This window comes from Lethenteron reissneri, chromosome 43, assembly GCF_015708825.2.
Source record: "Lethenteron reissneri isolate LAM-NWPU_2019-01 chromosome 43, ASM1570882v1, whole genome shotgun sequence".
NCBI lineage: Eukaryota > Metazoa > Chordata > Hyperoartia > Petromyzontiformes > Petromyzontidae > Lethenteron > Lethenteron reissneri.
This window is the reverse complement of record NC_083821.1, coordinates 10,906,627-10,933,683: the sequence shown is the minus strand read 5'-3', so window position 1 is coordinate 10,933,683 and position 27,057 is coordinate 10,906,627. Positions and strand designations below refer to the sequence as shown.

The following is a 27,057-nucleotide window of genomic DNA, read 5'->3' as shown; positions in this document are numbered from 1 at the left end:
CACACACCACTCACAACACACACACCCCACGCACAACACACACACCACACACATCACTCACAACACACACACACCACTCACACATCACACACAACACACACACACTCACAACACAACACACATCACTCACAACACACACACACCACTCACACATCACACACAACACACACACACTCACAACACAACACACACCACTCACAACCACACACACACCACTCACAACCACACACACACCACTCACAACACACACACACCACTCACAACACACACACATCACTCACACACACACCACTCACACACACACCATTCACAACACACACACCACACACACCACACACACATACATCACTCACAACACACACACCACTCACAACAAACACACATCACACACCACACACAACACACACACACACATCACTCACAACACACACCACTCACAACAAACACACATCACACACACACCACTCACAACACACACACACCACTCACAACACACACACCACTCACAACACACACACCACTCACAACACACACACACCACTCACAACACACACACACCACTCACAACACACACACACCACTCACAACACACACATATCACTCACAACACACACATCACAACACACACACACCACTCACAACACACACACATCACAACACACACACACTACTCACAACACACACACACCACTCACAACACACACACACCACTCACAACACACACCACTCACAACACACACACACTACTCACAACACACCACACCATTCACTCACAACACACACCACTCACACACACCACTAACAACACACACACACACCATTCACTCACAACACACACCACTCACAACACTCACACACACCACTAACAACACACACACACACCATTCACTCACAACACACACCACTCACTCACAACACACACCACTCACTCACAACACTCACACCACTCACAACACACTCACCACTCACAACACACACACACCACTCACAACACACACCACTCACACACACCACTCACAACACACACATCACACACACCACTCACAACACACACATCACACACAACACACACACATCACTCACAACACACACACATCACTCACACACCACGCACATCACTCACAACACACACACATCACTCACAACACACACACATCACTCACAACACCGACACACACAACTCACAACAACACACACCCCACTCACAACACACACAACACACACATCACTCACACACCACGCACATCACTCACAACACACACACATCACTCACAACACACACACACATCACTCACAACACACACACATCACTCACAACACACACACATCACTCACAACACACACATCACTCACAACACACACATCACTCACAACACACACACACCACTCACAACACACAACACACACATCACTCACAACACACACACATCACTCACAACACACACACACCACTCACAACACACACACATCACTCACACACACATCACACACACATCACACACATCTCGCAGCTCAACGCTCCCTCCTCTCGCGTGCCGCGGGCCTCACCTCTCTTGTTGAGAGGCCGCACCCGCACCGCCACCTTCACCTTGGAGTCCGACATGGCCGGGATCGCCTCCTCCTCCTCCTCGCCGCCGTCTCCGCAGAGCCGCGCAGCAGCCCGCCTCTACCTACGGCGGCGCATGGAGACGCGACGGCCCCCCACCCCTCTTCTCTCTCCCCACACGCTCGCTACTCACAGCCCCCCACCCCCCCTAACACAATCCGCCCCCTGACTCAACACCTGCAGACTCACACCTGTGGAGCGCTCACGTCTCACCGGCTCGCGACAACCCCCACCCCCTCGTAAACCACGCCCCTCTTACTGCCACGCCCCCTTTCCATCAGGCCCCGCCCCCTCCACTTGTCTCCCCCCGCCCCGCCTCGTCACGCGCCTGCCGGAAATGTCCCGCGCGAGCGCCCGCGAGGGCGGGGGGTTGGTGGGGGGGGGGCGAGTAAGCCCCGCCTCTACCCCCCGCCCCCTTTTCACCCCCTCCCTTCGCCCTCCCCTCCGAGCCACCCCGAGAAGCCCATTGGCTGGGAGCGCGCGCCACCACGTGGCCGTCTTTTACCGCCCCCGCTCGGCTCGCCACTCACTCCGTTGGTGGTGGTGACGGTAGTTGGTGGCCGTGATTCTGAACCGAGGTCCACATCGTCATCACCATCGTCATCCATCCCTGCTGTTGACGTTGTCTCCTTGCCCGGCCACGCCGACGAGAGGTGTGCCGAGCCCCAATGTGGGTTTACGGAAACGGATCGGTCATGCGCACACGCAAGATTCTCCGTCCGCCTGCTAACACGGCAGAGGTTTAGAAAGACTATCAACTGTGAACCCGCCATATCTTGCTTTACCGACTTGGCTAAGAAGGCTGATGGTACCGTCAGTCGGCAAGGGCTCAAGGTTGTTGTTATTCGTGCTTTCTGGGTCCCTGACCCTCTGCTCACAATCATTGGGGACTTTCATAAGGGTCCATCCATAAATGACGTCACGCAATTTTGGACAATTTTTGACCCCCCCCCCCTCGTCACACGGCGTCACAAAAAGTCAGACCCCCCCCCCCTCAAATATGACGTCACAAAGCTCTGCCCCCCCAAAAAAAAAACATGCTTCAAATCGCTTTAAACTATTGTCATTGTAGTGCGTATTTAATGTGGCGCTGCACTCTGATGTTTTAGGAGAAAACATTTATTAAAAATTATATTTAATTAAGTAGAACGTGTTGCCTATATTTATTTAAAGTTGCGCATTTTGATGTGACGTCACATTTCTCCCCCCCCCCCCCACCGCCGTCACATATCGTCACAAATGTCTGACCTCCCCCCAGGTGCGTGACGTCATTTATGGACGGCCCCTAAGGTGCGCGGCAACTAGGTTTAGCTTCGTGGCACGGAGTCTGAGACATTCCCTGTTCACCTCGGCACTGCGACAGGACAGGGATGCTCTCCGACTCTATCATTGGCACCTGGTTATGTCCCATGATCTGCCGGCGAGCCTTCGATAACTTTACATGGCCTCAAGGTGCACCTAGCCTGGCACAAGCGTCGTGGTGACGTCAACACGAATTAGTGTCAAACACAAGTTGCTGTGCCACTGCATCCCTGAGCGTCCCTGTACCTCCATCTCTGTGGCTCATGGCAGGGCTTAGAAACTCACCTCCGATTAGCACGGTTGGCTAAGTGCGGTGTGAAAGAAGTTCAACAAACATACAACAGCCGCGTGTGTCTCGAGCAGCAGGTGCTCTCCCCTCGTGGACAACCTCGTTGGACCTGCGAGGAGAGAAACCAGTCTACAGTTTGTGGCTTTTGTTTCACTGCTGCCGGTTGGCCAAACTTCCTGAACATTATTCTTGAACCTGCGGTCTGGATACGGCTGGAAGCGTTTGCGTCTGTGCATTGCAGTGCACACGGTTGTGCGTTGTTAAATGTAATACATTTCCACATTTTAGGAAGTTTGTTTGATTAAGTGTGTGTTTCTCTCTCTCTATGTGTGTGTGTCCTCGTGTTGTTGCTGTTATTTCCTGCAGACGCGAAAGCTCCAAATCTCTCACTGACATGATAATTTCTCTACCCCCCCCTTCTCTCTCTGCCCCCTCTCTCTCTATTTATGGCCTCGACACAGAGGCGGTGTTTCTCTGTGTGCCAATGTGTCTTTCTCTGTGTCTCTGTTATCTCGCTGTTCTTTGTCGTTTATTGTGAAATTTCGGTCAGTTCCTATGATCACTGTTACATTGTTTTATGGCTTTATTTTGGTGATTTCGAAAAGTTTTTTGATTTAGCCATGTTTGTTCGTTGTAGTACGGAGTTAGACTGATGGCTTTAATCTAAGTTGTCTTGTGGTTGTTGTTTGACTTGCATCCCACTGGGATTTTTGCACACAGCGTTGGTGTACGGTGCTTTTTCTGGAAGATTTTACTGTTTTTTCCTGGATTTTTCTGTTTGCGCATAGTCACTTTAAGATCTTTTCTTGTTCATGTTTTTGTTTTTTGTTTGTTGCGGTTGCACCCGATTCAAGAGCCGAATGGCTTACAAGGCTATACCAAATAATTGAAACTGAAACTCTGCTTATGTGTCTGTGTTTCCGTGTCTGTTTTGTATCTCTCTAAAATTTAGCAATCTTTGGAAGAACGTAAACAACCAGGTAGGGTGTTGACTGATATTAGCCGACTTTCTATGTTGTATTGCATTATCTTTCTAAGTTCACTACGTTTGTTTTCTCTTTCATTTGTACCTGATGATTGCTTGTGTTGCAATCGAAACGTCGTATGCTTTTATTTAATTTAGTTTTTCTTTCTACGTCACTTTACCGAAAGAACCAAAGAGTAATTGCTGCAGTCACGAAAGCTCCAAATCAAGTATAAATCTAATAGAATATAGTTTACTAGCATTTGGCGCAATGGCACTTTTTTCATAACAGTAGCATTAACTGTTGTTCATTATAAGTGCTGTTGGTAACTGGCATTTAGGAAGTGTGTGATAGCGGGACTGGCATTTAGGACGCTTGACTGGCATTTAGCAAGTGTCTTATAGCTTGAGTAGCATTTAGGAGGTGTGTGATAGCGGGACTGGCATTTAGGACGCTTGACTGGCATTTAGCAAGTGTCTTATAGCTTGAGTAGCATTTAGGAGGTTCCCAAAAGCTTGACTGGCATTTAGGACGCTTGACTGGCATTTAGCAAGTGTCTTATAGCTTGAGTAGCATTTAGGAGGTTCCCAAAAGCTTGACTGGCATTTAGGACGCTTGACTGGCATTTAGGAAGTGTCTTATAGCTTGAGTAGCATTTAGGAGGTTCCCAAAAGCTTGACTGACATTTAGAAATGTCCAAATAGCTTGACTAACATTTTGACTTAAAGCTTTCGTGACTGCAGGAATTCATATTCTTTGGGTCTTTCGGTAAAGTCACGTAGATAGGTTAAAATGAATAAAAAAGAAAATAAACCAAAAACTACGATGTTTCGATCACAACACAAGCGATCGTCATCAGGAGGAAGAAAGAAACGGAAAGCTGCTGAGGCAGACTGTTTTAAAGGTTTAAAATGGGTGTAGCCCAAGGGTGATGTTAATGTGAAAGATTAGCATGTTAATGTTAATGCCAGTGACCACAGAAACCAAATTATATTGATTTGGGTTTGTCCCTTTATTTGACAGATTCCAGCTCTGACGATCAAAACTTTCGGCTATCCCCAGAGCATATGATCTGCACTTATCTTATAGCGCTGAATAAGGACGGGTTATAGGGAGGGAAGTTACTGGGTACGGGAATTACGAGGGTACCTAGGGATTGAGGGAAGGATGGGCCAGGGAGAAGGGGTGGGTCTCGAGTGAGGAGCCGACACTCGACGGGGAGGGTGCTTCTTAATGCGGAGGGGAAGTTTGCTTCAGAGAGATGGGCCAATTGAAGGGACCTAAGTTGCGAGACGTCTCAAAGGCCATTCTGATCAAAGACGGTGCACTACTCTGCGAATTGTAAATATAAAAACTCGGTCTCGAGTCACCCTTTCAGGAATTCCTGGCATTGTGAATTCGCAATTGCAAATTCAGAAGAATGTTTTTTTCAGCTAAGCTTTTTACTTCGATCAGGTAAGGCCCACCAAGCTATATAGCTATTTTTCATAAGTGACCTGGCCACCAATGATATATCACACTTTTTTTTTTATCGAATTCGTATATTTTTTTTCTTCAGGCAATACGTGGGGCCCGTTACATCACGTGTCGCGAGTTCGAACCAACGCCGCTCGTTTGTTTTGGTCACCGATCAAAGTACTAACCAGGCCCAGTCAGTTTCTATTTAGAGTTTATTGTACACACCAATTCATTTGTCTTCGATGCACGTGAAGTTGTCCTTTAAGGAATTGTGGGGACATTCTTCTCTATCAGTGATCCTGCTCCGTTACTGTACGAGGTCGGTGATTAATTAAATATAAGTGAAGCGTAAAACCCGAGCGCAGTACCGCGCCACCCCCTTCCTTACACGTTGTCGAAGGGCTATTTGACATCGGGTTTTTAATGCCGGTGATGGGTTTTGAGAATTGTGTGGATAGAGGTCATGGGCTTGGGACACCCCAAGCTCACTCACCGCTCCGATTTCCCTTGGCTTAAAAGACGTCCGATTCATAACATCAAGTGCCATTCTGCAAAAATGTTCACAACCAATAAAAAAAAATACTCTTAATTGCTATTGCCTAAACGCGCACATTCACAATGTACACCATTAGACCTCCTTTGCCAGTACCAAAATATAATAATAGGGTTGTTACCCTTTTTTCTGACAAAACTGAAACCTTTTTACAAGGATTCATGTCCGCATTAATCACAATACATGCGATCAAAATTGAAATAAAAAACACTGATAATATATGCATTGTCCTTGAAACTGATTGGTCCACACCAGACAGCTTTCTTTATAGCCTCGTCTCAATTGGTGCTAGACCAGATGACGCCAAAAGGCGTACAGCTCAAAGATAATGCACTATCAAAGTAATGAGGGCTCAGGGTAAGCATCTGCATCATTAGACCTCCTTTGCCAGTATCAAAATAAAATAATAGGGTTGTTCCCCTTTTTTCTGGCAACATGCTGCTCCGGAGCCGCAGGTTGCCGATCCCTGGTGCCATGGGGCTTTGCCGGGTGCTGTGTAGGCACGGGACTGCAAGGTGTGGCCACGAAATGGCAGAGTTGAGAATCACCTCCAGGTAGGGGTTAGTGGGGTTTTCTCCATTCATTTATTGGTATTGGCTGAACATCCCAATGCATCATCCTCCTAAAGAGCCTTGAGACTCAGCGAGGCTTGCAGTGTAAATATTTGGGATTACTGTCATTACAATATACATATGGCATAATAACCATTTATTGCAGAAATGACAATTAGGAAAAAGAAATTGCAAAAGACCACAAAGCAGTGCAATGTAAAACAAGAATCTTTATAACCACCAATTATGAAATCATTTCAAAACTTTCATCGAAATTCAAGCGATCCCTCCGAGAGAAAGTTTTCAATGACACCAGCGACTGGCGTTGCTAAATCCTCACTTCAAGGCCCTCGATTGGCATTCACTGGTCACACCAAATTATTTTACGCAGTTTGATCCGAAGTAAAGCCATCAATCCTGGCTCGAATCCCAAATCCGAGAGAACAATCCATTAAAAACAAGACCTTGGCACAAACCGCAGTGGCATCGTTTGTCCGAGTAATCCAAAGCACTCGGACCAGCTTCGTTAGAGATTTTGAAAATCATGAGATGCTTCTGTGAGGTACAAAAGTGGCAAAGAGTTGTTGGGGTGTCTGCCCGGCTGCTTGCAATCTTGGTTGAAGTGACGTTGGGTCAGATCTGAAACCTTGAAGACGAGCCGGCATAAGCGGCCAGATCTCCCCCCCCCCCCCAAATAAGACTTTATTGTAGATTATCAGCTTTAGTTGCAGAGCACAACACAAGCGTAACCTCTAAAACCGTAAGGGGCACAATATGAAGTGAACCTGATCCAATAACACCGTAAAACACTGCTGCCAATAATTTCTGTTAAAAAAAGGAAAAAGCCGACCTGAAAATTAAAAGAAAAAGTAAAACAATTCCCCTCGCACGTGTCATACGCCGCTGCCGACAATGTCCCCCGTAACGACAGATATTCCATGAGAGCACAACATCCTCGCGATGCGACTGGTACAACTCGTAATTATGTGTAAAAAAACAATTTTAAACGCTAACACAGGTGGCCGCACGGGGGGAAAGGCTTCGTACGTCGTGACATTCCCTGCGCAGACCCCAAATTTCGACACGTTTCTCACGACGCGTTCCACTAAGTTCACACGAACTCGGCGGCATCTGCACATTTTGGTTAAATTGCACGCTTGCAAACCTGCAAACTTTTTTCCCACATACACAACGATGGCAAATTGCTGGAGCAGCCCTAGGATGCATATTCCCAGCGGAGGGTTCTCGGGTAGAGGCGGCGTCTCGAATAACCGGGAGGGGAAGACCTTGGAGGCTCGTGTAACAGCCACTCTAGCCTTGGTAGAAGAGTGTTGGGGTCAAACCTCTACTACTACACCCACTGTTGCAGGGAACACACACGGGGAAGGATCAACAGGATGGTGCCCACGATTTACTCCGTCATTGAGAGCTGTTAAGGGAAGTCACGTTTCTCGCTTTACCACCGCATCGCCCGGGCGATGGCTAAGTGTCTGATAACTGGCCTAGGGGGGTGATGATGGGGGAGAGAGGCTTGTCGGATTAGCTGTCCAGCGAGTGGCTCGGTGATTGTGTGGGGTGCATTCCGGCTGGAGAACGATGCAAACAAGTGGAGGCCATCACGGTATACGTGTGGTTTTCCACTGGATATTAGCAGGAAATAAATTGGGATAAGCTGGCCTCACAAGGCATCCGAATCTGTCTCGGGCCAGGCAGGGCCACAGTGGGCAGGGAGGAGAGGGGGGTGCTAATGACTAATTCATGGCACGTGAAGTCTCAACTCGTCCGTGGTATGGCTCAGTTTCTGCAATGTAAAAACAACCTGGCACCTCCCAAGCACCAGGTTGTCTCGACACGGCACCGTTGCGTTGCGCTTTCAGATGCGCTTCTGCGGCCGTCTGGAACGCTCTTCCTTCCAGCATTAGGAAGTCACTGGAGCTATGCACTTTTAAATCATCATCTAGATTGACAAACTCACTTCTTTAGAACCGCTTTTTGTCTGTTGTCCTTCCATCCCGCACCTCCGATGAGCACGGTTGGCTATGTACGGTGCGAAAGAAGTTCAACGTACATACATAGCGGTTCGGACGTGCCAGAAAACAACAGGTAAAAAGCTCTCCACATGGCTGCAGGTCCAATTCACCGGCGCAAACAGCCCCACAGGGATTTGGCTATTGCACCAGCACTTGTCGGGCACGCACTCAAAACGATGACAATCACGGCTACAGTTACCTCCTGTCGTTTGGGGGGGGTTCGGTGAGGGTGTGGTTCAGTGCGCAAACATCGCTCGCGGGCAAAAAAAAAGATAGGAGCGAGTCTGGTGATGGTGGATTGGCGGTACTAAAACTGCATGGGAGAGCCGTGTATTGCGGTAAACGAGAGCACCGTGACAGCAAACCGTGGGAACGCGGTGCACAACGCGGTTACCGCCGTGTATAAATGGGGCGCGAGCGCGCGCGGTATATTATTGCGACGCGTTGTGCTTTTTCGGGGGCGTGGCAAAAATCCATCATTAGCGCCCGCCGGGTCTCTGCTCCGTGCCTTCACCGGACCCCGCACTGACCAGCGTGGGCGGAGTGCTGTCAGACGACTCCCCCCCCCCCCCCCAGACACAACCCACCACGGCAGAGCGGCGACCGCCCCGATCGCAGCGGCCGCTGGACCAAACGTCACCGCGCGAGCGCGTCGCTCCTTCGCGGCCGCGCGGGTCACGAGCGCGCGACCACCAGCACGGTGTGCTGCCCCCCGCTGGAGGCGGCCAGCACCCGCACCCCCTCCAGCTGCTTCCCCTCCATGCGCTCGGGGCTCCAGGCATCCTCGTCGTCGGCGCGGCCCAGCTGGTGGTTCGTGCCCATCCCCCACGCGTACACGGAACCTGCAGAGGGGCGCAACCCAAAAGGGATGTTCGAGCGAGGCGCCGTTTACACCAAGGCAGACTGTTGGGGAAAGTGCTATTTAACGAGCAGCACCTATGAAGGCCGGCAGGGCACACGAGGGGGTGGATGGCCAGCACCACGCCCGGCCGCCTTTGTCTCCCCCAGTAGCGACGTTTACACACCGCACCAGGTACTTATTTGAGGCTGAGTTGACCTAGGGGAGGCCCAAGACCGGTTCAGATAATTGCTATTACTGGTGTTGGCCGTGAGCAGGAATCGAACTCGGGCCACCAGGTTCGTAGTGCAGCGCGCTCACCACTACACTACCGCTCCCCACATTACAGACACACACACGTGCGCCACCGTCCTGCCCTGGCAGTGCAAGGGGCAGTGACGCGGCGGGCGGTAGCAGGTATTTCCGCTTTTGTTGCCAAGATTCACGGTTCGACACCTGCGGCCCGCCCTGTCTACAACTCCGGGTGTGTAAACCGTACAACAGTACGCTCACCGTCTGCTTCACAGTCGACGTTAAAAATTAGTTGGCCTTGAATGGGCAGCCACCATTCCAAAAAAGTTGAGTACCACTGGAAAAAATTAAACCCACTCAACTAGGACGTGGCTACAATTCCACAGCCAATCGTCGACTAGACGACAACCGTGAATAAAATGCAACATTCGGACCGAATCAACGCTGCGTAAGACCAGTCCAGAGAAGCCACCTCAGCCAAACGCTGCACTGCTAGCTACCAGCACGATCACACGAGTAGGAGACACGAGGAGGGAACAGGAGGCAAAATGCACGAGGAGGGAACACACGAGGGGGCGACCGCAGGAGGGAACATGCATGAGGGAACACGAGGGGCAACATACGAGGGGGGAACACGCATGAGGGAACATGTGGGGGGACACACACACGCGAGGGACCACAGGAGCGAACACGCATGAGGAGCGAACAGGAGGGCAACGCTCACCGTCCTTGGTGACGGCGTAGCTAACGCTAGCGCCGCACGTCACGGAGAGCGCGGGGCCAAGCCCCGGCACGAGCACCGGCTCCATGGTCTCCGCCGCGCCCTTCCCGAGGCCCAAGCGGCCGTAGTCGGCTCGGCCCAGGCTGTAGACGCGGCCTACGGTGGGAGGGGAAAACACACGGGCCGAGAACCGGTCACGGGACAGTGGGAAAACGTATTTAATAGAGGCATATTCTTAGGTTTTTTCCGGTAAAGTAACGTAGGTAAAAAATTAAAATGAATAAAAGTAAAATAAAAATAAAATAAAAATCACGACGTTTCGGAGGCAACACAAGCTTCCGTCTTCAGGTGGAACCGTCACAGCACGCTTGCTGTATCAAGTAAGAGAAATTCAAGAAAAAAAGGTGCCACCTGAAGACGGAGTCTTGTGTTGCCTCTGAAACGTCGTGATTTTTATTTTATTTTTATTAATTTTATTTTTTTACCTACGTGACTTTACCGAAAAAACCTAAGAATATGAATCCTTGCAGTCACGAAAGCTTCAAATCTAGAATTAATAGAGGCAGTCGGTCATAGTTCCTTATGGGGGTCCTAAAGGTCTCTCTGCGAGTGCATACATCACCACGGTTGTTTTATTGATATAGCCTCCACATGCTGCCACATCTCAATACGTAGAGGGGAGAAAAGGCCTTGAGCTTCGACTAGAATAGGGGCAATGTGAGTTCCAGACTAAGATGTTGAACTTCGTTCGCACCATACGTAGCAAACCGTACGAATCGGAGGTGCAGATCGTGCCAATCGGAGGGCAGAATCAGAAAATGAGCAATGTCCCACTGACAGAATGGTGAGTGGCGGCCTCAACAGAAGCCCTCGGGTTCCTGCAGGGGAGAGTGCACGGAGGGAGTAGAGCGAGCGGAGACGGGAGGGGGGAGGTAGCGGTGAGAGGCCATGGAGAGGATCAGGCGCCAGGCAGTCCCAGTCCAGTACCGTATTGTAGAGCCGCTACCGTGGCTAGCCGCAGTAGCGGCTGCACAGTACTGCCCAGGGTTGCATCTTCCACAATTGCCTTGTTTGAACATTTCTGGTGATTTCAGTGGGTTTTATATTTACCTTTTATATCGCCTTCATAGCAAACACATACATAGTATGTTATATCGTGTAAACCTCAATAGATATACGATTACAAGTTGTAAATAGATTAAATTTCCTCATTGTGAAAATGGGATTTTATTCGGAAAAATGCAACTTCGTAGCGGTGGCAGATCATAGGAAGAGGGTTAGAGTCAAAGATATAATGGATGGGAAAAAGAAATGAGAAACGGAAGAGGAAAAGAGAAATAATGGGAAACACGATGGAAACGATGGAAAAGGAGCAGAGAAACTGGAGCAAAGGGTCAGAGAGAGATGAGGATCGGGAGAACGAGGCTACACAAAGGGCCTCGACACCGCTGCACGGAGCGGCAGCGGCGTCCGTTTCCACAGTGGGCGGCGAGGAGAGGGGAGGGGGTTCGGAGTGGGGGCGGCCACACGGCAGTCACGTGACATTTACGGGAGGCGCGAGCCAATTCAGAGAGATGAAGCAGAGCCCCTCTTAACGACCACCCCTGTTAACGACTAATCGCTTAACGGGCCTCCGTAGAGCCCAATGTGTAGTGTATAGTGTAGTGTATAGTAGTGTACAGTATTGTAGTGTATAGTGTAGTGTATAGTGCAGTGATTAGTGTAGTGTATAGTGTAGTGTATAGTGCAGTGTACAATAGTGTAGTTTATAGTCGTGTAGAGTAGTGTATAATAGTGTAGTGTATAGTGTAGTGTATGGTAGTGGAGAGTAGAACCCCTCTTAACGACTACCCCTGTTAACAACCAATCGCTTAACGACGGGCATCCATAGAGCCCAATGTGTTCACTTACCGACCATTCCCCTGTTAACGACAGGCTGTTGTAGGTACAGTAAATAATGAATGCATTAATTAACCACGTTTCTTTTAATATTGTGTTTATCACGTTGATGGAATCTTCATGTATTAATATCCATTGTTTAAATATTATAAAGTACGTTTTTTGGATGAAAAAGGGTACCTTTCGATGCAGCCGGAACTAATTGAGCCCTTTAACGTGTATTGCCTAGACTTACTTAATGACCAAATCACTTATCGACCAGTCTCAAGGAACCAATTACCGTCGTTAAGAGGGGTTCTACTGCATAGACGGACAGACCGGGGGGGGGGGGGGGGCACCCCGCCCGCATGAACAGTCGCGGTGGTGTTTTAAGGACCCGCGGCCAGCACCTTCCGAGTCGAGGCAGAGCGAGTGATGTTGTCCTCCAGCAAAGTGGCTCCATTTGTTGGTGGAGTTTTTGAACGCGGCGAGCAGCTTCGGCACAAAGAGGCACTTGGTGCTGAGGGTTCCTGCAGAGGGGGGGGGCAAACGCATGCACTGTTGGTTACTTTGCGAGACGCGACGCAGCGCTCCGTTAGTTGGGCAGAGCGGCGATTAAACGGATAGTGCGGTGTGAGAAGGGGATCAAATCTGCACACACTATTAATTAATATTACAGCATCCCCTCCCCCAGAGATGGCGATTAAGGATGTGACCTACACAGCACGGGCGCCTTAACAAAATGGCGAAAACGTGACATATCATGCGCATGCCTGTCAACCCCTTATCAGTGCCCTACCTTATTACAGACCAATTCAGACCTTTTTGGTCACCACGTGCCCAAATAAATCTCAACTTTTATCCTACAAAGTCCCATCGCAAGGGGGAAACACACAAATAGACAAAACAAGTATTTCCCGTATTGCAACGGCTGTACGCCGTACGGACCTGAAAACTGAATCTCCCTGTACAAGAATATTGGCAAACCGTATGCGTTGACAGATACGCGTACGAAATAAAGCTAATGACAACCATATCGGCAGCTTGGCTAAATATCACCGCGCTTTATGTCAGAAAAATGTTATTTCCTGACAAAATATTTGTGAATGACAAATCTCAAATAATAAACAGCTCCATTATCAAAAACTAATTATCCTGGAGAAATCCGATGAGCTATGAAGCTCTTTTGTTCACAACTGTCCAGCAGGGGGGCGAGTCATTAAGTGTTGGCAAACTGCTCGTCTACATAGATGGTATCACGGAGAACGTGTGAGCTGCCTAGATGTGTGCGAGTGTTGTTCCCCGTTAGGATTTTAATCAACTACAGGCGTCCCTCGCATCACGTGCGACATGCATTCCTGGAAAACAGCGCTCAAGTTGAATCACGCTGGATGATGCCTATGTTCCCACAGGCATTCATGTTATAAGGGGGAGTGCGTTACCAAAGCAAATTAAGTATCCTTACATTACTTTAACCCCGAAATTACAAAATGCATATGAATTAATACTTAATAATATTATGAACATTCCAAAAATTACTTCACAAGGAGTTGAATAACAAATAATAATAAAGAAGATAACAAATATTTATACGTACTAAGATTACGTCATAATTAGTAACTTCAGGATCTTCCTGAATGCCTCCGTGAGCTGCTGGGCACTGCTTTGACGAGGCGGTGACGCCATCAGAAATACTTTTTGTTACTTTTTATTTTCATAATTGAAATTAATATTTAATTTAGAAAAATCTGAACGTAATTATTTTTTTTCCTGAGCGCGTAACTGTGAAGCGCACGGCGTAAGTGTGAAGTATGTCCCTAAAAGATAAATCGCGGAACTGGGAATTCACGCTATGGGGAGGGGCACATTACGTGAGGGACGCCTGCACTCTGGAATCTTCGTACATGGAATTGTCCAAACATCCCAACACAGGACCCTCCTAAATTAAGAGTCTTCAGTGAGGCACTGAATAAATACATTTACAACAGATGTTAACGTGCGCACGACAGCAAGGACGTGCGGCGCTTTGTCAATGCTCTGCTGGATAAAGGCCTGCACTTCACTATGCTGGTCACTGCAGGCTGGTGAAGGGGCTGACAGGATTGAGGTTCAATGCCCTGTAGCAATCCACGTCTTCTGGTTCTTGATGCGGTGCATGAACCATGACGCCACTGCTCTACCCGCAGTGCAATATGCAATCAATAAATGTGTCACAGCGGCTCCAGTAGAAGCAGCTGGGTTCCGTAGAACTATCATCAATCTGCTGCATTAGTCATTCATTTGGGAGTTAAAATTGAAGTGCACTCGTGCTTTGGGTTGCCCAGTGCGTGCTTTGGGTCACACACGAGTGAATTTACACCCAGAGCCAGAGGCACAGTATGGTTGTGGCATGGGCCCTGGTAAAACGAATGCAATGGGCCCCCCACCCCGCGTCTGATTTCAACCCCTCTTCGTAGCCCTGCGCTCGAGCCTTCTGGCCCCATAGGCGCCAGTGCAATTGTACCGCCTGCACACCGGACAACTACGCCACTGGCCAGAAGATGAACCACCCTGGTAACGTTTCACCGGCATGGTTCACACTGCCTGCCCCCCCCCCCCCCCCCCCCCGGGTACACAGGCGGCACCCCTCCCTCCTCCTCCTCCTCCTCGCCATGGCCTCACCCAGCTGGTAGTAGTTGGAAAGGCCGAATCCGTAGACGTGGCCATCGCGCGAGACGGCGAAGGTGCAGTAGGCGCCGCAGAAAATGTCGGCAAAGTGCAGCGCGCCGGTACCCTTGGGGGCCTTGAAACGCAAGGGCTGAGGCACCAGCAGGCGCTCTGCACACGCGCACGCAAAAAGGGGGACAGGCACACGGGTGCACGTTCTGCTCAGCGCTGGTGCAGAGAGACCCCGCCGGCCAGTCAGTCCTCCCGTCAGCAGACGTCGCATTGTCGAGCACTCTCCTGACGGTGATGTGCGTCAAAAAGTCCGAGGAGAGCTATCTGTCTCAAAAGCCACGAAAGCCAGTCGCCCCGCTGCAGAATCGTCTTCAGTCTGTCGGCTATAGATTACATCATCGCAGGCCAGTCGAGAACTGAGACAATTAGACTGGCTTCAAGTCGAATAAATGTCTATAAACTGTAATCGACGAGAGTACGAGTGGTTTTGCTTCATCTGTCCAGCCCTACCCACGATTAGCCCGGGTATAATCAAGAGCTGACTGTGCGTTCATTATGATTTTCTGCGTAGTGCCCAGATGACCTGGCTAAGGTCACCAACGCGTCAAAAACAAGGCCGGCTGCTCAGTAGAGAGGGAGAAACAGCACACATGGGAGAGAGGAAAAACCGTTGAGAGTTGACCGCCAACGGAGATTCTAAAATTCGAGACGCCGCGCTCATCACGCTTACCGAGGCCCTTTCTGCCGCCACGGCACGAGAAGCATTCCGGGACCCTCCCCAGCTGTCCCTGCTCCCCACAGCCCAGCGTGTAGAGGTCTCCGGACTGCGACAGCAGCACCAGGTGATCGTTACCTGGGCAGAGACGGGGGTGGGGGGGGCAGCGTTGGGGCCACACGGCGCGTGTCAGGGCCTCACGTCGACGATAACGCAGCGGAAGTGTTTATGGAGAGGCATATATCCCCCGCGGGTTGACGCCAAGGACGCGTTCCCGAAAACTAAAATGTGCATCCATGAAGCCATCTAGATATACAAACATAGACATGACTTCAACCGAGATGATGGATTCAAATTTAGCAATTAGTGGAATGGTGTAATTAAACAAGTTAAATTTTAGCTGCCGTGCAGTTTACTGCTAGACAGCTATTTTACATTTAATTTTATAAACATATCCATACTCCCAGTCTGTTACCCCACATTACCACACGTTGTTTTTTAGCCTGCACATTTCAGTTTGAACTCTATGCGTTATTAATTTACCCGGCAGCATAACAAAAGGCGGCTTATCTACTTCCACAAAAGCCTCAGTTTGAACTCCAATCGTTGCTCGGGGTACACAACGCTACCTCCCAGCCCACACCCCGCCCCCACACTCACCATGCCCCCTCCCCCCATCCCCCCCGCGACTATATAATTACTCGTCACAGCCACCTCTGAGACACACTTAAGCGGTTGTGCTTTCGCCAAGTTGTCCCCACCTGAAGAAGGACGCTCGTGTTGCGCCCGAAATGTCGTGATTTCAGTTATTTTTAATTTTTACCTACGTGACTTTACCGAAAAAAACAAAGAGTATGGATTTCCCTGCGCTGCCTCGCCTCTGCGTACTATGTTGAAACCTCATATCCTGTCTTGGTGTCATGGTTTGCACACTGGCAATGTAGAGGTCGCCGGTTCGATCTCCAGGCACAGCAGTGGATACAATCCGAGCAAGTTTCCCAAATCTCCCTCCCAGCCACTGTCCACCTACGGCAGAGTTCGGTAACCTGCAGCTCAGCAGCAGCATGCGGCTCTTTGAGGACTGCAGTGTGGCTCTCGAAAGTCGAACAAAAATGGCTCTTCTTGTCATTTTGGTTGCCGACCCCTGAACGTGGGAGTCCAGTTCACCGTGGGCAAGGATCAGCAACCTGCGGCTCCGAAGAAGCACACAGCTCTCTCCTAGGACTCTTTCGTGACGATATTTATTGAGGACCGTCTCGTATTCACAGTCTCATATTCACCGTCTCGTATTCACATGCAGTGGCAGCCTTTAAAATATTGGGGGGTTTTTTTTTAACCAAATTTCTTCTTGTTTTGATTGCCGACCCCTGACCTAGGAGAATTAATGAGTTCACCGCCGTAAGTCAATCGGCAGGTCGCGTGCGGTAAACTGCACTCCCATCTCTTCAAGACGTCTGTCGAGCGTGGTAAGATTCGACCAAATGCCCACTCGATGGGGCTCCCTCGAGCTTCCTCTAGCAGAGGCCCTTCTGTCAGCAGTTGCCCAGCAGTGGCCTGAGCGGGGCTGCATCTTTACCTGTTACCACAAACTTTGCCCAGCAAGGAGTGACCTTTGAGATGGGGGTGGAAAGTCTCTTACCGGACGCCACCTTCACGATGGTCGTCTCCAGGGGCAGGAGGGCCGGCAGAGGACACTTCTCCATGGGTTTCAAGAGACCAATCACACCGTTGTTGTCCTGCAAAGCAAGGGCACACGTCCGAAAATTACAGGCAACTCTCGATTCTCCGCAGGTGGATTATCCGAGTAGTGGACAAAAAAAATAAAATCTTTCACATGCACGCCGGTTCACGAGTTGCTCCTCACTCACCGAGGGTCGGCGACCCGGTGCCCACGTGACCGCAAACGCCTCGGCAAGTAAACGGATTACTTTAAAAAGCAATAAAATCAGACTACGCATTCTACATCATTACCCTTATTCTAAAGCCCAATTTGCATATTTTGAATTATCTCTGATGTTTTTGTTTCATCCAGGATACACCTTATCCCCCCCCCACCGTGACCCAAGATAATTGACAGTTGCGAGTTATAGAAAAAATTCTGTGAAGTCCATGGTGACCTGCCTAAGATGATGATCTCATTTTCATCTCAGGGTCCCATAAAAGCAAGGCTGGCTGCACCAGATGATTAATTAACATTGCCCCGCAGCACTGGGCAAGGCCTGCTTGTGTGTGTGTGGGCTATGGGAGCGCCATACCCTCACTGCGCGGTGGCTGTGTGCGTGCTAGTGATGTATGAGCAACGAGATTGTGCATGTCTGATGGATAAGCATTGTGTGTGCCGTGGATGAGTGTTGTACGTGTGTATGTGTGTGCGTGGTTGCTGAGTGTCATACACGTGGTAGATTGTTGTGTGTATGTACGTGTGTGTATATGTGTGTATGTGGATGGATAAGTGCCGTGTGTTTGAGTGACAAGTGTTTGAGTGATGTGTTGAATGTGTGTGATTGATGATTGTCTTATGTGTGGTGGATGAGTGCCATACGTGCGGTAGATCATTGCCGTACGTGTGTACGGCAGATGATTTTGTATGTGTGCGTGTGGTAGACGACTGTCGTACGTGCGCACGCGTGGGTGCGAGATTGCTGGTTTAGCGGCGTACCCGGAAGGTGCCCCACACGTAGACGCTGCCGCTGTGCGTGAGCGCGGCCGTGTGGCTGTCGCCGGCCGACACCTGCACGACGCGGTCGGCGAGCTGCACGACGCCGGCCACCGCCTCGTCCTCCTCCTCGGCCGTGACGCGGCCCAGGGCCCCCTCGTCGTTGCAGCCAAACGTGAGCACCTGGCGGAGGGAGAGAGAGAACGGCGCCCGCCACCACCCCATCCATCATCATCATCATCCGCGGGAAAACCCCTCGTGACCGCGGGCCTTTCGATCCGTTGTCTCGCAGCGGACAAGAGGAGCTGCCTGCAAGCGAGGGTGAATTCATGTCTGTGGTGGTCTTTCCTAAAAGCTCCTCCGAATTCCATTTCACAATCCACCGCTCAGCCACCACCGGTACACAAGCACACCAAGGGACTGTTAGCGTACGTACGTTGAACGTCTTTCGCACTGTATGTAGTGGTCAACCGCGCCAAACGGGAGGTTGACTAAATTCACAAAGGGTTGCCGGGCACAACCAACGATGAACATCATTGGGGCACCAGTCTGGCCGTCGTCAACACAGAACAAGCCCCGGATGGGTGGGGGTGGGTGTGCTATAACTCGCAGATGCGACATCGCCACCGGCGCTACACGAGGGACTGCGGGATGAGGTCAATGGGACCGCCCTCCCACGCGGGTGACTGGCCGGCAGAGTTGCAGTGGAAAGACAAAAATTTGGTTAAAGAAAAATAACGACAGCTGATCGGGGCTTTTTGGAAGGCGACTCTCTCTACTCGTGTGTTTGTTCAATAAATACCAAAAAGCACAAACATACTTTTTTGGTATTTATCAGCTAAACGCTCAGGCAATCAGAATCTTTATTCATCCTGGAGGAATCCGATGAGCTATGAAGCTCGTTTTCACAGATGTCCAGGAGTGCAGTCAACTCTGAATTATCCTGGGTTATGGGTGGGGGAGGAGTGGTCCAATAAAACATAAACAATGATCATTAAAAGAAAATGCAAATCACATATGTATTGTCTAACCATGTAGAATTCATCTTCCACTTTATTTTTCTCAACAAAATCGGTTTGCTTGCCGACATGAGTTAGAATTGCCGTGAACGAAAAGTTAATATTTTAAATCTCACAGCCAGGTAAACTCTTGCAACAACACCACGGGGTCATTAAAATTACGGGAGTAACACCACACGAAGACAGGTCCCCTTGTGCATGGGGTAGCGAGGGAGAACACGGGGCAGGAACCCGTGGCAAGTCGAAACCATGCAAAACTGAAACCTGTAGTAAGCTGGAATTTGTCGAAAGCCAGAACCGATGGCAGGCCAGAATTTATTCCAAGCCAGAATTTATTTCAAGCCGGAACCCATGGCGTGCTGGAGCTTGTTGCTCGCCGGAACGTGTGGCTAGCCGGAACCCGTGGGCTAGCCGGAACACGGAAGGCAGGGCTGTGTTGTGGAGGCGTGCGTCCGCGCGGTGCACTCACCTGCCCGCTCACGGTGAGCACCACCGTGTGCATGCCGCCGGCCTCCGCTTGCACCGCCTTCTCGGAGAGCGGCACGAGCGCTGGCCGCTTGCGCTCCGTGACGGCCGAGCCCAGGCCCAGCTGCCCCACGTCTCCCTCGCCCAGCGCCAGTACCTCCCCGGGGCTGTGCGCGTGCGACGGGTGCGACACTGACGATCCACAAGCGTGCGCACACATATACACAAACACACACACATACAAACAAACATGCACAAAGATCAAGGCAGGCACGACACACGAGTGGGTGGGTGGCCACCATCACGCCCAGCCGCGTTTGTCTCCCGAGTGAAAACGTTTTTACACATCGCACGAGGTACTCAATTGAGGCCGAGTGGACTTAGGGGAAGCCTTGCTTCGTCAGAAGCTTCACGATTACAATGTGCAGACAATTCCTTGTTGCATATTCCTTGGTGTGGCAGGAAACCTGTGTGCACACAGCGAGCGCACAGGTAGAGTTTGGAGTTGTAGCACGTGTAAATGCCACCGCAGCTCAAGGACGCTCCACAGAAACATTGTGCACATGTATTTTAAATAGAGAGAGGCAGTCGGTCATAGGCAGAGGAAATGAGGAAGCTCTTGAGCCCGGACTTGAGTAAGGCGGGGAGTCGACTGCAGATTGCTGGTGGAAGGGAATTCTATATTGTGGGGGGGCAGCAGAGGAGATTGAGCGACATTCCCTAGTGTATGTTGCCTGGAGGTTTGGGGGCTTCACACAAGGCTTCCCGTAGAAACCTACTGCCATTGATTACATTTTCCACAAGGCACGGCTCGGCTTTCTCTATTAATGTGGCGGCATATATTAATAGCAGTAGGTCTCGTGGCTCGGGTCTACAGAGACAAAGATAAACAACAAACGCGGCCCACACACACTAGCAGTACACCTACCAGGGATTTAAGTATTTTCCCCAGGGGAGACAATAAAATTGCACGCGCGTTTCAGGTCACCGTCGCCCCGCCACAATTAGGTGGAAGGTCGACGCTTCACGAGAAGCCTGTGCTCATTGCGCACGCGCTTCGTTCAGCTCGCGGAAAGAGGGGTGGTGTTGTGTTTTAGCAACCGAGGACACAGCTTATTTACGCGTCCGTCCCATACCGTAGCTAGGTTAAGACATCCATTAATATAGCTCAGGCGGTGAGCTGGCCACAGGTTTAAAGCATCTGACGAATGCCTGCATGACCACCGATGGAACATTGTCGACATTCAGCGGCGCCCACCCTGCCCAGGCAACCTGACCGAGCGACGCTGCTCAAATAAACACTCACGTGAAATAAGGTTGTTAATTGATTGTTTTAGGTAGTTTTTTTACTGGATCCATTTCTGGATGCAATTATCGATTTTAATAATCAAGGAATTAAATCCAGCTAAATTTTTGCAATAATTGAACAGACTTGCAGGCACGGACGTTCAAACTGCACTGTGTTCCAACGTGTTTGGTCACGTGACAAATCATTTCATACAATGTATACCACATTCGCCAGATTGTAAGACCATTTTTCTTCAATATTGTAAAGCAAAGGTTGATATTGCGTCTCCCTTATAGTCCGATGTAGCCTGAAATCTGGTGCCCGTACATGGAAGTTACAACTGCGCTCAGCGTCCGACCAACTTACCACTCACGTCTATGTCACCGCCAACAACACCACAGTCTGTGTACCACGCTGTACACACGTCATATGGTCTCAACGCCACTCAAGCCTAAACGCCGCTCAGTCCGCAGAACGGATTTTAGGAAGTGACTGGAGAGGAAAGATTCTACCAGTACTGTACACAAATCTCTTATGCAATTTGTTTTACTTTTCCATGTGAAGACACACAATGGGAGTTCTGCCAATATATTTGAATCTGGCTTGGGGCCGAGCAGGGCCAGGTGTGGGTGTAATGTCGCATTCATTGTGGGCGACGGCAGTCGGCACACTGAGGGCAAAGCATTGCCACGTCGTCTTATGCGCGTTCCCGCTCGTTCACTGTACTCGATATCAACGGCACGGCTTGGGTTTTGCAGTGGAAAAACAACCCGGCCCTTCCCGATCCGCGCCGGGGCACGGCTCAGGTGAACAGTGGAAAATAGGAATTAAAGAGTCTCCAACAAGAAGGCTGTTACCAGGTGGGTGCGTGGGTTTCTCTCACCTTTTATCTTCTTGGCATCCGTGTGCCCAACCGAGTTCTCATTTTTGGGCAACTCCCTTTTGAGGGACGGACGTCCCCGCTTGCCAGGCATGCTGGCCGTGCCGCTTCCAACGCTAGCCTGTGGACGTGATGGAGATTGGCCTCACTCACACAGCTGCTGCCATCATCCGGTGTATTGTGTCTCCAGCTCTCGCTCGTGTCCGAACACCGCGTAACGCGTGGCACGAAGAAGGCCGTGTTAGAAGTTATCACAGCAACACCGTAGAGGAACACGCAACAGCCAAAATTGGTACTAAAATTACACGGTAGATTGTTTAAGCATGCGTACATGTACAGCCCTTTTGTCACTCCACTGCTGAATGAGGGCCTCCCTATGCTGAGTGCAGGATGTGGATCTTATTTTGCCATACTGGTCAGTGCGGATTGCAAACCGGGAGCATAGACAAGAAAACAGGTGGAGAGAGCAATTGATTTTGCTACAGTCCTCTGCTGCCCACCCACATAGTCCTGCAGCCGATGAAAGGAACAACTTTGTTCACGTGGTGACCCCATTCGAGCACTATCCATGGTCACATCTCCCAGAATGCTCCTGATCTCGTCAGAACCCAGAAGCTAACAACTGAAAGGAAACACTATTTAATTAACAGAGCTATTTTCAGGATGGTCCTGCCAGGTTTTTGCAGTCGGGGTCAATGTTCCGATTTGTAATATTACAAATTGAGTCATTTGCAGATCGTTTTTCAGCATTGGGATGTTTGGCGAAGCCCAGTTTGCAGTGCATGTATAAAGGGCGTCCAATAATGAATACACAGGGGGGTTCCCGATATACGTCGCCACGACGTACGTTGTTTCCTGCTCACGCCGCAAAATTTTTGAGGAACGCAACGTAAAATGTCCCAACGCATACGCCGTTAAGTCGTTTTCAACTCGGTTCAGCTTAATATAGAAAACGTACAACTCGTATTTTGCGCGTAGGCATTGTTTACGTTCTTACGGTCCCTATCCCCTTCCACCCCATTTTCATTACTTTTTTATAGGGGAAAAGTCCCCGTTATACATCGTTTCGTTATAAGTAGCAACTCTCCGTTCCCTAACCCCGATGTATATCCTTGCCTGGTATGCATGGCCCGGTCGCTTCTGAAAAATAAGTTAATGGCTCAGTGGGCCTTCTCTAGTAAAATTTAATATAGTTTTATTTATATATATTTTTCAAACAATTCGTTTACCTTGCCTATAATTCTCCTATTGTGTTTTTGTATTGCTTGTTGTTGCATTTGCTGTCCAACACACTGTTGTGCTGTACTAGTAATGAATTGGCACGTTGTTTAGACAAACCTTACTAATTGGCTGTGTCGGGTGGTGGCGGGTTTTACGACACAATTAGATTTAACCCCGAAAAACTATGGATATTGGTCGCGAAAGCCTACGTATTAAACTGCCTTTTTTCAACGGTTTTATTTAACTCGACTCCTGTTTGTCGTGGTCAAATCTTGTATTCAAAATTTCGTCCACTCCCCGTTGTCCAATCAATTCCACATTTTGCACACGTACTCAGATCCGGTGACAATGCATGCCTGTAGCAAAATCGGCATCAATTAATTCGCTACTTTAAAACAATTAACATTTTGTAAGGACGCCTTATTATTGATATATATTTGTGTAGGTAAAAAACGCCTCGGTCCCCAAACTCTCGAATCGCCTGCTCCGTGTGAACGAGGTACGGAAGTCATCAATTAAGTCCAGTATGCGTTGGTGTGGGAGCAGGCACCGCATCATTGACGTACTTCTCGACCGTGAGTTAAACGAAGTTGTTAATACAACTGTTGGTTTTAAAAAACTTTTTTTAAGGAGTTTATTAGCCTTGTGTTGATATTTTCGCAATATAAATAACATTACAAGCTGAACATTTATTCGATTGAGTAATCATGGAAATAATGGAGATGTCACACTCACTGGAGACTGTTTCCAGGAGGAATTGTACGCTCCCTGTTAATTCTACGTTCCTTTGCCAGGGCCCAGTCTCCCCAAGTCGGAAACAACAACCTCCCCCATAAAGTTAAGACAGGTGCGCCGGAACTCTCCTAGCAAAACACCTCTTTGGTGGGCAGCCACGAGTTTAACATACGAACCCAGTTATGTATTGTCCCTGCAAGGAGCCCTCAAAGTGAGCAATGGAGGTGACCGAACATGCTGGGAGATATAAATGCTCTGCTGCTTTGGTAGAAAATATTCTCCTCCAGTACAGGACTTGATTGGTGTGGCTACGGTGTGAGCGGTTGATATTTAAACATAGTTTGTTGACCTTATAATGTGGCCGGGGGCCGAATTTAATGAATTTCCGTCCTGCCGGGCCAGTCCATAGGGTTCTCAAAACGGTGTTAGGCGATTTAGCGAGCGCACGGCCATGCGTTGCATGATTTTAGACATTTTCCATCTCATTCCCGTCAAACTCACGAATGAAATTTCTTCAGTGATGATGTTATCGGTGGAGGTGCCTTGGCAACTTACGGCAAAGCGATGCGAATGGAATGGCCTTGAGCAGCAGCAACAGCTGGCGAGGCACCACGTGGCGGTATCACAAAGAGCGCCCTTGTTGAGTTTGCCCCGTGCTGTTAGACGCGTGCATCGCTGGCCGTGAGCAACAAACCAAAACTATACTATCTTGATTTGAAGCTTTCGTGACTGCGAAAATCCACTCTTTGGTTCTTTCGGTAAAGCCACGTAGGTATAAAACAATAAATCACGACGTTTCGATTGCAACACAAGCAATCATCATCAGGTGAAAAAAAACAGCAAGAAAAAAGGGGTTTTTTTCACTTCAACAAAAACAACTTTTTTCTTGCTGTGGTTTTCCCACCTGATGATGATTGCTTGTGTTGCAATCGCAACGTCGTGATTTATTTTATACATCCGTGACTTTACCGAAAGAACCAAAGATTATCAAACCTATACAACTAAACTATTTATTTTATTTTACAAGGTAAGGCTTACGGAGCTACATAGAGTTTTTTTCCCCACACGCGACCTGCCCATAAATGATAGCCCAAAGAAGTGGCTTATCACGTGCAAAGTTGTAGCAGCTAAATACTCCACACCCATGCCTCTAAATGTGCAGGGGGGAGAACCCGGTGGGACCTGAGAGAAATCCACGCGACCACGGGGAGAGAGAGAGACACGCAAACTCCAAATACACCGCAAGGCGCCAGGGTCGGGCTTGAAGCCCACGAGGTTCTTCATACCAGGCGAGGTAGTTCACATCTCGTCACCACGCACTGCTGTTGTACTACACTGCAGCCCCACAACCGTTTGCTCTAGAAGAGAGGTTTCGCCTGCCTCGCTCATCATCATCAGCCATGATCAATCCACTGCTAGATGACGGCATCCCCCCCCCCCCCAAGCCGTCACAATATCTCGAGGTGCTGCGATGTTAACGATCCATACAGTTCCTGGCAAGACGAGTCGATTTGTTGTATGAAGGGGTGTGTTGCTGTACGGGAGGTGTGCGTGGTGTAGGCGTGTTGACGATAAAGGCGTGCACGTTTTGAGGCGTGTGCACCGATATCGTGTGGCAGGGGGTGAGGGTTGTGAGCGTGTAAGAGCGGTGGCGAAGTGGTTAACCAGCTCGGCGATCCGAGTTCGATTCCCGCTCACGACCCAACGCCACCGACGATTATTGTAACCGGTCCCGGGCCTCTCCTCGGTCGTTTCGGCCTAAAATGAGTTGAGCACACGGGGGAAGACAAAGGCGGCCGGGCGCGTGGTGGCAGCCACCGACCCTCCGTGCTTTGCCTGACCGGCACACCGTTCGTGCTCACGGCATTTGCTCCCACAGGCTTGTTGAGGCTGACACGGGGGGGGACCTTCGTCTGTGTGTCCCGTGTGGGTCCGGCTCCACGTGGAGCCTGCGACAAGGCCGCGCGCCTCTCCCGCCAAAGGAGGCAGCAGCCCTCGCCTCGCCCAGCGGCGGCGGCGGCTCTCATCCCTCGCCTACTCGCAGCCCTCTCACCTGAGAGGCGGGTGGAGAAGGAGACAGGAGGAGGGACGCGGGATCTGCTGCTGCTGTAGTTGTTGTTGCTGCTGCTGTAGTTGTTGTTGCTGCTGTTACCGCCGCCGCTGCCGCTTCTCCCGCTCATTCATTGCGCGCCGCGACCTCTGAACCCTCAACCCGGACGCGAATCTCGACACGTGACGCACACCACGTGGGGGCGGGGGGGGGGCAGAGGGGGTGAAGGGGGTGGGGGGGAGTGCGAGAGGGAGAAGGGGCACAGGGATGGGAGGGATAGCACGGAAGGTGTGGAGGAGGGGGGGGGGCTTGTGGGGGGGGGGGGGCTTGTGGGTGGGGGGCACGGGGAGCATGGTAGATGGAGGAAGGTGTGTAGGAGGGAGGGGGAGGGGCTCGTGGCTGGGTGGGGCCGGCAGGGGGCGCTGTGCTGCCACTCGCGTGCCATCACCGGGGGAGGGGGGGTGCTACGGCGAGCGGTCTCGGGGAGTGGCGCGGTGGCGCCGCTACCCCAGGGGGCGAGGGCCCAGTGGGGGTTGTCTGCGGTCATGAGCCCTGGGGGGGGGGGGGGGGGGGTGAAGCCAGTAGGGTCACAATTCTGGGCCGAAGATGTTGTAGGCCCCTGGGCTACAAGGTACTGTGTGAGCCCCCCAGTAATATTTTCAAAAGGAGAAAAAAAATGTATTTTTTACAATTTTACAATACTCTTTGTTTTTTTTCGGTAAAGTCACGTGGGTAAAAAATACATTAAAATGACAAATAAATAAAATCACGACGTTTCGGAGGCAACATAAGCTTCCGTCTTCAGGTGGAACCGTCACAGCAAAATTACTGTATCAGTATTTATTTGTTTTAATTTGTATTTATTTTTTACCTACGTGACTTTACCGAAAAAACAAAGACTACTGAACCTGGTTCGAAACGTCGTGA

General features: G+C 50.0%; 2 protein-coding genes across 2 annotated transcripts in view; both read right to left on the bottom strand.

Annotated features, from left to right (window-relative positions):
- The window catches only part of LOC133353378 (kinesin-like protein KIF13B), a 136,547-nt gene extending 134,839 nt beyond the window's left edge, over positions 1–1,708 (bottom strand). Inside the window, 1 exon segment of the mRNA XM_061569581.1 lies at positions 1,549–1,708. Coding sequence (XP_061425565.1) covers positions 1,549–1,603 — 55 coding nt within the window. The 5' untranslated portion in view covers positions 1,604–1,708.
- Positions 1,709–6,934: 5,226 nt separating this feature from the next.
- Positions 6,935–26,298, bottom strand: LOC133353218 (regulator of chromosome condensation-like). Its single transcript, XM_061569294.1, has 10 exons — positions 26,134–26,298; positions 22,128–22,245; positions 19,961–20,148; positions 18,476–18,655; positions 17,456–17,552; positions 15,832–15,954; positions 15,105–15,260; positions 12,854–12,973; positions 10,569–10,721; positions 6,935–9,596 (listed from the first exon to the last, which is right to left on the bottom strand). The coding sequence occupies exons 2-10, from the start codon at positions 22,216–22,218 to the stop codon at positions 9,430–9,432; spliced, it is 1,275 nt and encodes a 424-aa protein (XP_061425278.1). The 5' UTR covers positions 22,219–22,245; positions 26,134–26,298; the 3' UTR covers positions 6,935–9,429.
- Between the last annotated feature and the right edge of the window lie 759 nt (positions 26,299–27,057).